The sequence below is a fragment of the Lacerta agilis genome, chromosome 18 (genome assembly GCF_009819535.1).
Source record: "Lacerta agilis isolate rLacAgi1 chromosome 18, rLacAgi1.pri, whole genome shotgun sequence".
Classification (NCBI taxonomy): domain Eukaryota; kingdom Metazoa; phylum Chordata; class Lepidosauria; order Squamata; family Lacertidae; genus Lacerta; species Lacerta agilis.
This window is the reverse complement of record NC_046329.1, coordinates 11031060-11046882: the sequence shown is the minus strand read 5'-3', so window position 1 is coordinate 11046882 and position 15823 is coordinate 11031060. Positions and strand designations below refer to the sequence as shown.

At 51.5% G+C, this 15823-nt stretch overlaps 1 protein-coding gene across 1 annotated transcript; it reads left to right on the top strand.

Moving 5' to 3' along the window:
• Window positions 1-2: 2 nt before the first annotated feature.
• Window positions 3-12792, top strand: SLC35E1 (solute carrier family 35 member E1). The gene is made up of 6 exons (XM_033136936.1): window positions 3-441; window positions 4287-4357; window positions 5152-5289; window positions 9554-9679; window positions 11073-11318; window positions 12471-12792. Exons 1-6 carry the CDS (start codon window positions 3-5, stop codon window positions 12729-12731), a joined length of 1281 nt encoding a protein of 426 aa, XP_032992827.1. The 3' UTR covers window positions 12732-12792.
• The last annotated feature ends 3031 nt before the right edge of the window (window positions 12793-15823 follow it).

The window sequence follows — 15823 nt, the reverse complement described above, 5'->3', positions numbered from 1 at the left end:
GGATGTCTTCCTCGTCGCCGCTGCTGCTGCCTCCCCCTCCGCCGGCCCAGGCCCCTCCTTCCCCCGCTCTCCCTCCCGGCGCGTCCCCGCCGCCCCCTGGCGCGCCCCCGCCCCGCCGTGGCTCGCCCCAGCCGGGGGTCTTCCGCGTCCCCGCGCTGTGCCTGGCCTGGTACGCGCTGAGCGCGGGCGGGAACGTGGTGAACAAGGTCCTGCTGGGCGCGTTCCCGAGGCCCGTGACCGTCTCGCTGTGCCACGTGCTGGGCCTGGTGGCGCTGCTGCCCCCCTTGCTGCGCGCCTGGCGCGTGCCCGCCGCCAGCCCCGCCCAGCTGCCCCCGCGCGCGTACCCGCGGCTCATCCTCCCGCTCGCCTTCGGGAAGTACCTCGCCTCTGTCTCCGCGCATGTCTCCCTCTGGAGGGTGCCCGTCTCCTACGCGCACACCGGTACGTGAGCGCGCGGCGGGGCTCCGGGGCATGGGCAGAGAGCGCCTGCGGGAAGGGGGTCCCCGGGGAGTTCTCCTGTTGAAGAAAGAAAGGGTGGGGGGAAGTTGATGCTAGGATTGCAGGTTTGGGAGGGCACCCCCACGATCATCTAGTCCAGCCCTACAAAGGGGGAAGGCCCTTCTACGCCCTGCTGCTCCTGGGAATGTGCAGAGTGCCTGGAAAGAAAGAAGTTGATGCTAGGATTGCAGATTTGGGAGGGCACCCCCACGGTCATCTGGTCCAGCCCTACAAAGGGGGAAGGCCCTTCTACGCCCTGCTGCTCCTGGGAATGTGCAGAGTGCCTGGAAATAAAGAAGTTGATGCTAGGATTGCAGATTTGGGAGGGCACCCCCACGTTCATCTAGTCCAGCCCTACAAAGGGAGCAGGCCCTTCTGCGCCCTGCTGCTCCTGGGAATATGCAGAGTGCCTGGAAATAAAGTAGTTGATGCTAGGATTGCAGATTTGGGAGGGCAACCCCACGTTCATCTAGTCCAGCCCTACAAAGGGGGCAGGCCCTTCTATGCCCTGCTGCTCCTGGGAATATGCAGAGTGCCTGGAAATAAAGTAGTTGATGCTAGGATTGCAGATTTGGGAGGGCAACCCCACGTTCATCTAGTCCAGCCCTACAAAGGGAGCAGGCCCTTCTATGCCCTGCTGCTCCTGGGAATGTGCAGAGTGCCTGGAAATAAAGTAGTTGATGCTAGGATTGCAGATTTGGGAGGGCACCCCCACGACCATCTAGTCCAGCCCTACAAAGGGAGCAGGCCCTTCTGCGCCCTGCTGCTCCTGGGAATATGCAGAGTGCCTGGAAATAAAGAAGTTGATGCTAGGATTGCAGATTTGGGAGGGCAACCCCACGTTCATCTAGTCCAGCCCTACAAAGGGGGCAGGCCCTTCTGCGCCCTGCTGCTCCTGGGAATATGCAGAGTGCCTGGAAATAAAGAAGTTGATGCTAGGATTGCAGATTTGGGAGGGCAACCCCACGTTCATCTAGTCCAGCCCTACAAAGGGGGCAGGGCCTTCTGTGTCCTGCTGCTCCTGGGAATGTGCAGAGTGCCTGGAAATAAAGAAGTTGATGCTAGGATTGCAGATTTGGGAGGGCAACCCCACGTTCATCTAGTCCAGCCCTACAAAGGGGGCAGGCCCTTCTGCGCCCTGCTGCTCCTGGGAATATGCAGAGTGCCTGGAAATAAAGAAGTTGATGCTAGGATTGCAGATTTGGGAGGGCAACCCCACGTTCATCTAGTCCAGCCCTACAAAGGGGGCAGGGCCTTCTGTGTCCTGCTGCTCCTGGGAATGTGCAGAGTGCCTGGAAATAAAGAAGTTGATGCTAGGATTGCAGATTTGGGAGGGCAACCCCACGTTCATCTAGTCCAGCCCTACAAAGGGGGCAGGCCCTTCTGCGCCCTGCTGCTCCTGGGAATGTGCAGAGTGCCTGGAAAGGGAAGGAAGGAAGGAAGGAATTTCATCCCTAGAATTGCAGAATTGGGAGGGCGCTCCCACAGGGGTCTTGCAGCCCCACAAAGGGGGGCTGGCCCTCTGTGCCCTGCTCCTCCTGGGAATGTGCAGAAAAGGAAAGAATGAAAGAATGAGTTCATCCTAGAATGGCAGAATTGGGGGCACCCCCAAAGGTCATCCAGCCCAGCCCCCCCCACAAGGCAGAAATCTCACCCCTGCTATAGGAAAATCCTCGGGCTCACTTGGATTGCCAAACAGAGACACCAGCCAGGAATGTAGGAGCAAAACAGCAGCCTGTAGGCCTGATCTTTATTCAAGATCCCTGACAGACCAAGCTCTGCTTAAGAACCTCCGAGAAAGGGGAATCCATTGCTTCCCAAGATCAGAAAGGTCTTCGGGAGTAGCCGTGGAATTGTAGGTCTCGCAGGGGCCCCCCCTGCCCCTGCTCCTGGGAATGTGCAGAGTTCTGTTAAAAAAAGGGGGGGGAAGGTTGATCCTAGAATTGCAGAATTGGGAGGGCACCCACAAGGGTCATCCAGCCCAGCCCCCCTGCAACACGGTTGCATCCATGACAGATGGCCGTCCAAACCTCCAATGAAGGAGAAGTACGGAATTCTAGAGGATCATCTAGTGCGGGACTCGAACCTGAACCTGCAACCTCAGCGTTGTCAGCAGCACGCTCTGACCAACCTAATAGAAAATCTGTGCTAGGGCCGTATCTTTCTCAAAAGCTAGGCCGCTTGGCCTGTTCTTTGTATGGGGTGGGCTGGATTCATGAAACATGGAAGTTTATAGCTGAGTATGCCTGCATGGCAGGGGGTTGGTCTAGTTGACACTTGGAGGCCCCTTTCCGACTCTTACGCTCCTATATTTCTGTGCTGCGCTAGATGCCACGAGCCAAGAGGTTGGACGGCCACCTGTCGTGGATTTTTTAGCCGAAATTCTTGTATCGCAGGGGGTTGGACTAGATGGCCCTTGAGGGTCCCTTCCCGTGCCTGCAGGAAGCGGACTATCTGCTCCTCTATCTCCCAGAGGCTTTCAACGCCACCAGCCCGTGACGGGGCCTTCTTGGTGCCAGCCCCCTCCTTGCTAACGTTAGGTGTTAACTGAAAAGCGGCTGGAAGAAACGGAAATAACATTGATTCCAGCCGCATTGAAATAATTGGTTTTGAGGGTGTTTCGTGTTTAATTTCTTTTTTGGGGTGGGGGGCGGAAGCATTGTCCTGTTAACCATAGCAATAAGTAGTGTGTCATATCTAGCATTTGTCAAGCTCTTGAGTATTTTATTTATTAAACCTGTTGGACGTGACCACATTATGCCCATTAATCTCACTGTGTTTGCGTAGATCTCTTAGATGGGATGCAACCCAATGGTTTTTAAAGTAAGTGCTGAAATAATTGGGTGGCTTCCTGCCCACTTTGGTTTTGGGGTCCCTTGTGTGAGAGTGAAGACTCATGCTCAACAGTGTGATGCAGCAGCTAAAAAAGCCAATGCAATTCTGGGCTGCATCAATAGGAGTATAGCATCTAGATCGAGGGAAGTAATAGTACCACTGTATTCCGCTCTGGTCAGACCTCACCTGGAATACTGTGTCCAGTTCTGGGCACCACAGTTCAAGAAGGATACTGACAAGCTGGAACGTGTCCAGAGGAGGGCAACCAAAATGGTCAAAGGCCTGGAAACAATGCCTTATGAGGAACGGCTTAGGGAGCTGTGTATGTTTAGCCTGGAGAAGAGAAGGTTAAGGGGTGATAGGATAGCCATGTTCTAATATATCAAAGGATGTCATATAGAGGAGGGAGAAAGGTTGTTTTCTGCTGCTCCAGAGAAGCCGACACGGGGCAATGGATTCAAGCTACAAGAAAGAAGATTCCACCGAAACATTAGGAAGAACTTCCTGACAGTAAGAGCTGTTGGACAGTGGGATTTGCTGCCAAGGAGTGTGGTGGAGTCTCCTTCTTTGGAGGTCTTGAAGCGGAGGCTTGACAGCCATCTGTCAGGCATGCTTTGATGGTGTTTCCTGCTTGGGAGGGGGTTGGACTGGATGGCCCTTGGGGTCTCTTCCAACTCTAGGATTCTACCTCCCCGCTGTGCGGTCATTCTTCCTCGTGTTTCCCGTGGGCTTCTGTCCTCCTCTGAGGAAGGGCAGGTGCTCTGCATGCAGAAGTCCCGGGTTCAGCCCTAGCTCCCATCTCCAGCTGGGGCTGGGAGAGATTCCTGCCTGAGAACTTGCACAGCCATTGCTGCCAGTCGGTGTAGACAGTACTGAGCTCGATAGACCTACAGCTCCCTGTATTCCTCCTCCCCGGTCTTCTCTTCTGACCTCTAACCACCTTCTCCTTTCAGTCAAAGCGACGATGCCTATCTGGGTGGTGCTGCTGTCGAGAATCATCATGAAGGAGAAGCAGACAACCAAGGTAAGAGGGAGGAGGAGGGAGGAGGAATGGTGGGCGAGACGTCTATCTTCTTTCTGCAGACAAACTCCCTGGTCCTGAATGGGGCAACTGTGCCCCTGAAGAACCCAGGTGTGCAGCCTGGGGGTCATTTCGGACTCAAAGCTGTCCATGGAGGTGCAGGTCAATTCTCCCTCCAGGGCGGCTGTCTAACCCTCCCTGCCTGTGCACAGCCTCGCCAGAGTGGTTCATATTCTGTTTATCTCCCACTTGGGACTGCTGCAGTGCGCTCTGCGGGGGGGACTCCCTTTGAAGGTGACTCGGAAACTAACAACTAATCTAGAAAGCAGCTCCCAGATTGGCTCCTGGTGCGTTTCCGAGCACAATTCACAGGGTTGTCGCTGACCGTTAAACCCCTAAATGGCTTCGGCCCAGTATGCCTGAAGGAGCGTCTCCACCCCAGACACCGGGGTCCATCTCCCAAGGGTCTTCTGGCGGTCCCCTCCCTGCGAGAAACAAGGTTATAGGAAACAAGGCGGAGGGCCTTCTCGGTGGTGGTGCCCGCCCTGTGGAACGTCTTCGCGCACAACTTTTAGAAGGCACCTGAAGGCAGCCCTGTTTAGGGAAGTTTTTAATGTTTGATGTTTTACCGTGTTTTTAATATTCTGCTGGGAGCTGCCCAGAGTGGCTGGGGCAACCGAGTCAGACGTGCGGGGTACAACAAACAAGTTATTATTATTATTATCTTGGGGGTGGCGACTTCAAGGCGCTTCTTTCGCACCTGAAATGCTTTCCCCCCCTCCTTCCTCCCCCCCCAGGTGTACTTATCCCTCATCCCCATCATCGGGGGCGTCCTGCTGGCCACGGTCACGGAGCTGTCTTTCGACACGTGGGGGCTCATCAGCGCTCTGGCTGCCACGCTCTGCTTCTCCCTCCAGAACATTTTCTCCAAAAAGGTACCGTCCACGTTGCCTCTCGGGATTTCCTCTCCGCCACAGACGGGGTGGCACTCAGCAGGGAAAGCTGCGCCACCGGCCTCAGGGACAGAAACCGGAATGGGTGCCTTGTGCCTGGGAGTTCTTTCTTTTGCCAGGCCAAAATCAGCCCCTGACCATTCCAGCTAAATCGTACTGGCGTTTGGGGTGCAAAAGAACCAGTGATGCCCTGCTGGTGGTTTGTGGAAGATAATGGGCATCGTATCCTAGGTTCTGGAGCGTACCATGCTTGCACCCCTCCATTTTTGAGCATGTAAGATCCGAGATGCCCCTAACACAGCGGAACCTCGGTTTTTTAGCGTCTCGGAAGCCGAACGATCGGAACCCGGACGCCAAAAAACCCGGGCGTAGTTGCTTCCGTTTTCGAAAGCGCCTCGGAAGCGGAACGGCTTTTTTTCCTCGTTGGAATTGCCGCCCACCCGTTGCGCCTCGATAGATAGTTATTCTTTATTCGGCTATAAGCCCACAAAGTAAAACAAATCAATAAATAAAACGGCATTTTACATTCTAAAATATCAACTAAAATATTTCAACGCATAATCTCCTTCACATTACAGCACTTACAATCTCTAGATGTACCGTAATTATGGCCTTGAAGATAAAGATGGTGCATAGAGTTTACTAGATTTTTAATAGTCATGCAGCATTCCATGAAGTCTTTTATATGAAAGAACTGAAACCAGGAATCTGGCAACCTGTAATGTTCTATAAGAGTCTATGTCCTGGAGTAGATAAGCTAGATGCAATTCAGGTGGTTTAGCAACAATTTCCAGAATGATTGAACTCAGAATCCTTGATCGGGGAACACTGTATAAAGGGCAATTAAACAAGATATGGTAAAGGGATTCTCTTGATTTGTTATCACATGCACATAAAACAGAGGTTTTACCGTTAGAAAATCTATTGCTCAGAACATTTGAGGGGAACACATTAAATCTGGCTCTAACAAATGCGAATCTGTGCGACGCAACTGATAAGGTAGACAGATATCGAGGTATCTGGGACATAGGTGTAATGCCCATATTTATCGGAGAACATGTACCTCCACCTGTAGTAAGATTTTGTTGCAAATCAACCTCCTCTAATCTTTGTTTGATGACCTTTTTAGCTGTAATTAGATCTAAATTTAGTATATCGGAAGGAGAGATTCCATAAGACAACAGTTTGGAATGGATTTTTGTTGCCCATGGGCTGGTGAATTCATCTCTCCACAGGCACTGAATAAGATGGTAATTTGGCAATTTATGCCAAAGGGACAGCCAATAATTAAAGGCATGTCTCCACATCAGAATCTCTAAGGAGGGGATCTTAAGTTCCAAGCGAATGGCAGAGTTGCTTACACAGGAGGGTAATTTCAAAAGGCGTCTGAGAAAAAGATTTTGCAATGTCACCAGAGGCATGAAGTTTACAAGGGCGCCCCATAAAGGGACCGCATAGGTCATAGTTGCAACCACTTTTGCACTATAAACTTTTAAGACAGATGGAACATGCATAGCCCCCTCAGTAAAGAAGAAGTGTAATAGAGCATAGATAAGGGCTTTAACCTTATTTTGTAGATATGTGATATGCGCTTTCCATCCCATATTATACTGAAAGTAAATTCCTAGATATTGAAATTTGTAGACTTGTTCAATTGGCTTCCCCTTGAGTTCCCACCTATACAGTTTTCGACTCCTGGAAAAAATTAAGACTTTAGATTTGGAATGGTTAATAGTAAGTAAATTTGTTTGGCAATATGACACAAAAATCTTAAGAGCCCTCCTCAAACCGATCCTTGAATATGAAAGGATCACAGCATCGTCAGCGTACAGTAATAAGGGGCAGCGATAGTCTGCAAGCCTGGGTGCATGAATGGTGGTTTGGGCCTCAGCTAGGGGAGTTCTCATGTCACTAATATAGAGATTAAAGAGATAGGGGGCAAGGATGCACCCTTGTCGTACCCCCTTATTTATTGGTACAGAGTTAGTGAGATCGCCCTCAGGTGTTAATCTCACCCTAGCGGCCGTCCCTTCATGTAATTTAGTCAGAAGCCACAACAGCCTTTTATCTATGCCCCACTGAGCCAGTTTTCCCCATAACAGCTCTCTAGAGATACTGTCAAAAGCCGCCTTCAGGTCTATAAAAGCGGCACATAGAAGACCATGAGTGGGGGAAGAATACTTCCGCGCCAAATGATATAGAATTATTGCATGGTCAATAGAAGTGCGATTTGGTCTAAACCCGGCCTGTTCATGGCCTATCAGATTGGAATCTTTGGCCCATTGGGTTAGTCTGGTTAGCAGGAAGCGTGTATAGATTTTCCCGATGATCGATAATAAACTAATATTACGATAGTTTCCTGGGTCCTCTGGTGGTCCTTTTTTATATATAGGAATTATGATGGACTCCTTCCATGATCTAGGTATCTGGCCCGTGGCACTGATTGCATCAAAGATTTTTGCAAGAATTTTGGCCCACCATGCTGGATGTTGTTTAATAGCTTCCGCCGGGATCAGATCAGGTCCTGGGGCTTTATCAGTTTTCAGTTTAGCAATTAAATCAACTATTTCCTCCGGGTCAGTATCTGGCCAGATGGGCAAGTGACTTGAAAGAGTATTAGAATGAATGTTAGAGCTATCTGTCTGGGAGAAATATTTTCTTAGAAATTGTTCCCATGTCGGGGCTGGTATAACCGTCAATGGGTATTTCCTCGATCTTTTGTTGATTAAATTCCAAAAATCACGAGAGCTGCGAAGCTTAGAGGCGGCAATCAGCGCTTGCCAACGTCTTAGCTGCCACTCATGCTTGGCTGACTTCTGTGCCTGTTTGTAAGCAATTTTGGCCTGCAAGTACTCTGGGGGAAGAGTTTCAGCACCAGAAGATTTATATCTGTTGTAGATACAACAGAGAGAGAGTCTGGCTTGCTTACATTTGGAATCAAACCAAGGTGCACCGAACCTGGATTGATCTCGGTTAACCAGGTGAGCCGGCATCGTAAAGAAGCTAGTTAAATCTGCAGAGAACTGGGAGAACCACTCCAGTATCCTATTTGGTTCAGACAACTCCGCCACTGAGACAATAAGGGAATCGGAGATATTCCTCTGGAAGAATTCTGCATATTTTTGGGCCTGTTTCATAGACCATTTAATGCCTCTTACTTGAGCTGCGGCATTTAATCCTACATGGATTGGATGTGAACCGCTAACCGGGTGCCAGTCAAGCGTTAGCTTGGCCGCTAGAGGTAGGTGGTCACTGGAATGTACATTATCTATTTTGAAATAAAAGAAATTTGAAAATAGGTCTTCTGAAACTAGAAGGTAGTCTAAGACACTATTTGATGTTGTGCCCAAATGAGTGAATTCTCCTGGCACATCCGGAGGGCAGTTGCCATTCAAAATGTTCAAATTCATACGAATGGCCAATTGATAAAGAAGGACTCCCGCCTCATTCACTCTGTTATCCTTTGATCTTCTTGATGTAAAAGAGATTAAATCAGATTTTGGATAGGGGGGGGATACCCACCACTTGGCCTTAATTATCCCATCCCAGTTGGTGGCTGTACGTGCATTAAAGTCACCTCCCATTATCGATGGAATATTAGGGTGCAAAACATAGCATGCCAATAAATGATCTTCCAAAGAATCCCATCTGTAATGGAGGTCTGATATATGACCACCTGGAGGAAGATAAACATTGGTGACTAATAGCGAGAATTTTTCGCTCGAAATCAGACCTGTAAAAGCAAAGGGAGGAAAAGTCTGAACTAGCGAGAATTTAGCATTCATTTTAAGCGATATGGCGATTGCAAGACCACCTCTGGACCGGCCACCTTTCTGGGAGGGACTAGCTGGAAGAGATATCAGTTCAAAGCCATTTATATCTATTTTATCTTCTTCCCATGTTTCTTGCAAAAGGATTGCCGGGCGTTTACGGGAAATTGGAACGGTCTTCCGGAAACGGATTACGTTCGACAAGCGAGGTGCCGCTGTGTATATGAAAGGGACGCCTGACTCCATTATTCCTAGGAGAAACGCCCCTGGTCCTCTTGGGGGAATGACCTTTTAGAACACATTGGTTACAAGCCATCTCCCACAACTGCCCAAGTTTCCTTTCCCCAGTGAAAGCGAGCGAGGCAGCGCTCTGTGTGGGGCACAGAGACCAGCTTCTTTTTTCCTGTGGGTGCTGAGCAGGAGGGGGAAGCAAGCCGAAAGCCCCCTTCCCTGATCTCGTTTCTACGTCCTTGCAGGTGCTGAGGGACTCCCGGATCCACCACCTGCGCTTGCTGAACATTCTGGGCTGCCACGCTGTCTTCTTCATGATCCCCACCTGGGTCCTGGTCGACCTCTCCGCCTTCCTGGTCGAGAACGACTTGGTGAGTTTCTGGGGGTGGCTCCCTTCCCTTCCTTCCGCGGGGCTCCCTTTGAAGGTGACCCGGAAACTACAACCAATCCAGAATGCGGCAGCTAGACGGGGGATTGGGAGCGGCTGCCAAGACCACATAACACCGGTCCTGAAAGACCTACATTGGCTCCCAGTACATTTCCGAGCACAATTCAGAATGTTGTTGCTGACCTTTAAAGCCCCAAACGGCCTCGGCCCAGTATCCCTGAAGGAGCGTCTCTACCCCCGGACACCGGGATCCATCTCCCGAGGGCCTTCTGGCAGTTCCCTCCCTGTGAGAAGCGAGGTTGCAGGGAACCAGGCAGAGGGCCTTCTCGGTAGTGGCGCCCTCCCATCAGATGTCAAGCAAATAAACAACTATCTGACTTTTAGGAGACATCTGAAGGCAGCCCTGTTTAGGGACGCTTTTAATGTTTGATGTTTTATCGTGTTTTTAATATTCTGTTGGGAGCTGCCCAGAGTGGCTGGGGAAGCCCAGCAGGATGGGCGGGGAACAAGTACAGTAATACTTTGTTTTGCAACCGGGATCCGTTCCGGAGCCCCGGTCGCTGGCTGAAAAGGACGCTGGACAAAGCGCCACGTTTGCGCATGCACGAGCGGCAAACTCTGAAGTAACCCATTCCGGTACTTTTGGGTTTGCCACGGGCGTCCTACAGAATGGGCGCTCGACGGGGCGGACGTTCGCGGAGGCACCACTGTAATAAATTATTAGTATTATTATTATTATTCCTGCCGGAGTATCGACATTGTCCGGGAGTGACCGAGGGGCTGGCATAGCTGTCAAGTTTCGGATTTGAAAAAAAGGGATCAGCAGTCTCATGTCAGTGGTGGGCGGAGCCAGAAACAAAAGTGGGCGGTGTAAACTCCAAGCGGGCTCGGAGCGGAGCAAAGAGGAGGGCAGCCAGCAAAGAGGAGGGCAGCCATGTGCTCCGCGCGATGGAGCCCCATCGTCTTCTTGTCTGATCCCATCCAAACAGGACAGGAAGCAGCAGCTGCTCAAAGGCAGCCAGGCTCCGCCCACCAGCTAACCCTATTGCCCGGCTGAGGGGCTCGGCGGCAACGGATAGGGGCTGATGCAGGGGGAGGAATACACCCCCCTGTAAGCACGGGAAACGGCTCCCACTTGCTTTGAGGGCTGAGGCTTTTCTCTCCAAGTAGGCGAGGTCTTCCCACCCAGTCCCCGGCCAGCAGGGGAGGAGATGCTTCCATTAAAAACTGGAAATTTAAGGGAAATAAAAAACAAGGGAGAGCAGCGGGAAACTGCTTGAAATAAGGGAGAATCCCGGGGAAAACGGGATACTTGACAGCACTGCTGGCTGGTGGGGAAACTCCCTGCTGTTCCCTGAGCCCTGACTCCCTTGCAGAGCTCGATGGTCCATTGGCCCTGGACTCTCCTCCTACTCACCATCAGTGGCTTCTGCAACTTCGCCCAGAACGTCATCGCCTTCAGCATCCTCAACCTCATCAGCCCGCTGAGCTACTCGGTCGCCAACGCCACCAAGAGGATCACGGTCATCAGCGTCTCTCTCCTCATGCTCAGGAACCCGGTGACCTCCACCAACGTCCTGGGAATGATGACCGCCATCCTGGGGGTCTTCTTGTACAACAAGGTAGGCCTTGGCGGAGGGCCAAACGGGTGCCTCTTTTTTTGGGGGGTGGGGAAGCTCCCCCCTCCCCCCAGGCAGCACTCCCCGATTGCGATTCTCCCCAGTATACTGTCTCTGACAGTGGAGGGAGGGAGAGCGTTACCAACGTGGTGTAGTGGTTAAGAGTGGCAGACTCGTAATCTGGTGAACCGGGTTTGCGTCCCCGCTCCTCCACATGCAGCTGCTGGGTGACCTTAGGCTAGTCACGCTTCTCTGAAGTCTCTCAGCCTCACTCACATCGCACAACCAAACTTTCGTATTTGAGCCCTGTTTGTATAAATAATCATTTAAGCGTTCCCATTGTTTTTTAATTATGGTTTTTGATTAAATCAGTCAGTTTTGCCAACTCAAGGCACCGTATTTTTCGCTCCTTAAGACACACCTAGTTTTTAGAGGAGGAAAGGGGGAAAGCCCTGTTTTTTTGAGGATCAGGTCAAAGTGGTGCAGCTTTTTTTTGCAAAGGGAAAAGCCCTGTTTTTTTTTAGGATCAGCTGAAAGTGGTGCAGCTTTTTTTGCAAAGGGAAAAGCCCTGCTTTTTTGAGGATCAGCTGAAAGTGGTGCAGCTTCTTTTTCAAAGAGGAAAAGGCCTGTTTTTATGGGATTCAACTCACAGTTCTGCAGCTTCTAGTCCTACAGCCATTTCTACAGTTTCCAGACAGATAATCTCATCAGCCAGTCACATGTCGCTGGGGAAACAAACAGCCTCCCTCTGCATTCAACAGTGGAGGCCTGGGCAAGGGGGCGAACCTTATCTCTCTCCGATCACTTCCTTTCAACACCCCCTTCTCTCTTTGTAAAAAAAAGAGCATTATCTGCTTTTGGCCCCTGGGCAATTCGGCTCCAGGGACCATCCATTCGCTCCATAAGACGCACAGACATTTCCTCTTACTTTTTAGGAGGGAAAAAGTGCGTCTTAAGGAGCGAAAAATACGGTGCTCACATAGTTTACTTAACCGTTCCCCCTTTGTTGGGATATAATTTCCTTTCCAGTGACTGGCTACCAACGACCTCGCTGCTGTTGTTGCATGCCTTATTAATTTCTAGAGGGTTTGGGGGGGGGAGCCCCTCCCGGTTCTCCGAAAGGGAGCCTGACGGGAAGCACTTTCCTCCCCGCAGACCAAATACGACGCCAACCAGGAGAGGAAGAAGCAGCTCCTTCCCATCACGGCGGGGGACCTTCCCGGCGGCCTGGAGCGTCACCGGAGCCCCCCGGAGAAGGCCCAGAACGGACTCTCCTCCTTCCTGCACCACCACGGAGGGGACTTCCAGTACGGCAACCGGGGAGCGGGAGGCGGCGGCGGCGTCCTGGCCGACCACTTCCAGTACAGCCGGCAGAACTACCCCGCCATGTACAGCTCCAGCCGTTACGACATCTAGCGAGAGGCTGGGTCCCGGCCGGCACAACCCAAGACTCTCCGAGGACGGAGAGGGGCCTTGAAGCACTTGGGAGTGTATGATTGTGGGCTGGGACTCCCTGTGAGCAGGAGGAGAGGAGGAACGTGCGCGCGCTTGGAACAGGAGGAGGAGGAGAAGGGCAGCTGCATGCTGAGCAACTTTCTGCCCAGGGACATGGGTGCGGATCGCGGCTGAGCCCCCCCCGAGCCCAGCCTGGGCCTCTGCGGTTGCCCCTGAACCCGTTGGGGGCAGCAGAAAGATGGCCAGTATTTTCCTTTCCCCCCCCCGTATGGATTTTTGTTTTGTTTTCCTTTGAGTTGCACTCTACCTTTTTTTATTGTTCTGGTTGTTTTGTCTTGCAGCCGCGCCAGCCTTTGCCAACCTGGCGCCCTCGGGGCGCTTCGGAGACCCGTCAGCACCCGCAAAGCCCCCCCTGGGAGGCCCCGGGTCGGCCGAGGCCGAGCTCTGCTGCTGTTTTCAAAAGTGCAATTTGCAAGAAGCGTCTTTCTCTCCTCCCTGCGGAGGAGGAGGCCGCTTCTTGCATCCCGTAGCAGTTGCGAAGTTTTGTTTGTGTGTTTGTGCATGTGTGCGAGCGAGTGTGTAGCAGTCTCCTGCTCCGGCTTGCGACCGTTGCAAAGAGATACGGAGAGAGAGAGAGAGAGAGCAGCCATCTGTTTTAAAATAAGAATCATGTTCCGCCAAGCGACGTGTGACAAATTTAGAGATACGGTCCTTAAACGTTCCCTCTCCCTGTTCACGCCCCGATCCTGTTTTTTTAAATCATGAGGTCTAGGAGCCCTTTGATGACGTCCCCGCCGGCAGCAAAACTGCTCATTTAGGAAAGGGTTCGCCTTTGGGGTTGCAAAACTACATTTCAGTCCTTTAAAATGAACAGATTTGCCAGGCCCGTTAACTTCAGCGCGTCTACTCTGAGTAGGGCTGGCCATGTGTCTGCGAAGACCGGGCAACAGGAAAGATTCGGAGCCAGCTTGGTTTTTTTCCTTCCCCGCCTTCTAAAGGGGGTCCACAGCGGGTGGGGCTGCTAAGACGTCAAACCCGGAAACCCCCTTTTTAATAAATCCGTGCGTAATTCTCTGCACGGTTTCACCCCGTTCACACCTTCGCTGTCCGACACAGACCCCTCCTCTGCCTTCTCCTGCGTCCTGGAGCTGTTTCTCCCATCGGGGCTCCGTCTGAAATGAGTGGGTCCCTTTGCCCGAGTTTCGTAATCATGTTTCTGGCTTGGCCAAAGGGAAAGAGTAGTTGGGGGAGGCTGGAGACCGCGGGGCAGGAGTTCTCAAGAGGCCAGCCCTCTTCCTCCGTCTCAGCACCCCGGCCTTGGACACAAGCAGGGGTGTATAGTTTCACACCTGCTGTCTCTTATTTCCTTTCTACTTTCTAATACATACACGCCCCAAAAATAGTCTCTTGGGAGAGGAGAGGGAGAAAGCCATAGGTGGGGAGCAGCTGCTCTTCGAGGCGGGGGGGGGGGTCCCCGATGTGGGCAAATTTTGTGCCTTCCCCCACAGATAACAGCCTCTTGCTTCATCCGGCGGATTTCTTCCCCTCTCTCTCGATGATGGCGAGATCCCTTCTTGGGACAGCAGGACACCAAAGCTGAGCTTTTCCCATTCAGAGCTCGCCCCTCCCCAAGGCGCCCCCAATGTCTCCATCTGCCTCCCCTCGGCCTGTTTGCTTCGGGAGCAGCGTGTTTGTGTGTTGAGTGTGTTATATCTATAAGGGGAGGGAAGGCGGAGTGCTTGAGTCCTTGTATATATATATGTGTGTGTGTGTGTGCCGCCCGGGTGTTGCCGTTTTATTTGGTTTGGAGCGTGTCGTGAAACCCCTTCCCCGAAGAAGCAAAGCCACCGCCTGGGATGGAGGGTCTTGTTCAGAAAAGAATCGTCATAATCTGCTTTTTTCAAAATCTCCGCGTCGACAGAGCATTGTATTTTAATTTTAATTTTTGTAAAATTACCGAAGTTTGATTCCCCTCTCTACTTCCTTTTCCTGCCGACCTAACTGCGAAATGCAAATACTTCCTTTGCAGCCAGTTGGAGGTGTGAACCGGTGGCCCTTTCATGGCCAAAGCCCCCCCCTGTGGTCTAAGGTGGCCTGGGAGGCAGGAACGGACGAGGTGTAATGGGGTGTGTGTGTGGAGGCTGTGAAGTCCAGGACCTGGCCTGGCCTGGGGGGACGGGCGGGATTTCCCTCTTGTCTAAAAATATTCAGGAGGGATATGGCAGAGCAGCTTAGCGGTTGCCTCTGCCCCCGAAAACGAATGCTCCAATCCGTCTCCATGTGTCTTGCAGCTGTTTCTTTGAACAGACTACAACTCCCATCATCCTTAGCTAGCAGGACCAGTGGTCAGGGACGATGGGAGTTGTAGTCCAACAACGGCCGGGTTTGAGAAACTCTGGACCGGAGTCTCGGTCACTTGTAAATTATGCGGGCGATTTCTGGAGGAAATGTTTCTTAACCGATAGGTGCAGGTGTACATGTTTTTAGCAACAGCGTTCCTTCCCGGCTCTAAGTACGAGGAACTTCTTACAAGTTTGTTTCTTCTGATGTACAGGAACTGTGGGTTTTTTCTTTTTTTAAGCCCCTGCAAACTTAAAGAAAGAAAAGTTAATGGTTTTCTCTTCTTTTTTAAGCCTGCAAACTTAAAAAAAAATTAGTTAAAATGGAGAAAAGGGTGTGTTGTAATTATGCTTTTAAAATATCGAAAATGTAAATAAACCCGAATTCTGCAAGAATTGAAACTTTGCCGTGTGGAGTCTTCTTTTTTTTTTTTAAAAAAGGAAAAAGATGTGTCCCCCTCCCCCTTCTTGGCTGCGCCTGTGGTCCAAACATCTGTATGGGAGACCAGGGCCGTATTTAGGTTTGATGAGGCCCTAAGCTACTGAAGGTAACGGGGCCCTTTCTATGTCCAGCTGTCCTTTGTCAACAACAAATTGTCGCTGTTTTTTTGTGTTGAATATTTGTTGTTGTTCAGTCGTTCAGTCGTGTCCGACTCTTCGTGACCCCATGGACCAGAGCACGCCAGGCACGCCTATCCTTCACTGCCTCCCGCA

Bases quoted from the DNA above. Each gene is read 5' to 3' on its own strand.
- SLC35E1 (XM_033136936.1), top strand. From the start codon at position 3: ATGTCTTCCTCGTCGCCGCTGCTGCTGCCTCCCCCTCCGCCGGCCCAG. The intron at 5,290-9,553 runs GTACCGTCCACG...ACGTCCTTGCAG, and splicing joins AGAACATTTTCTCCAAAAAG to GTGCTGAGGGACTCCCGGAT. The intron at 11,319-12,470 runs GTAGGCCTTGGC...TCCTCCCCGCAG, and splicing joins GGGTCTTCTTGTACAACAAG to ACCAAATACGACGCCAACCA.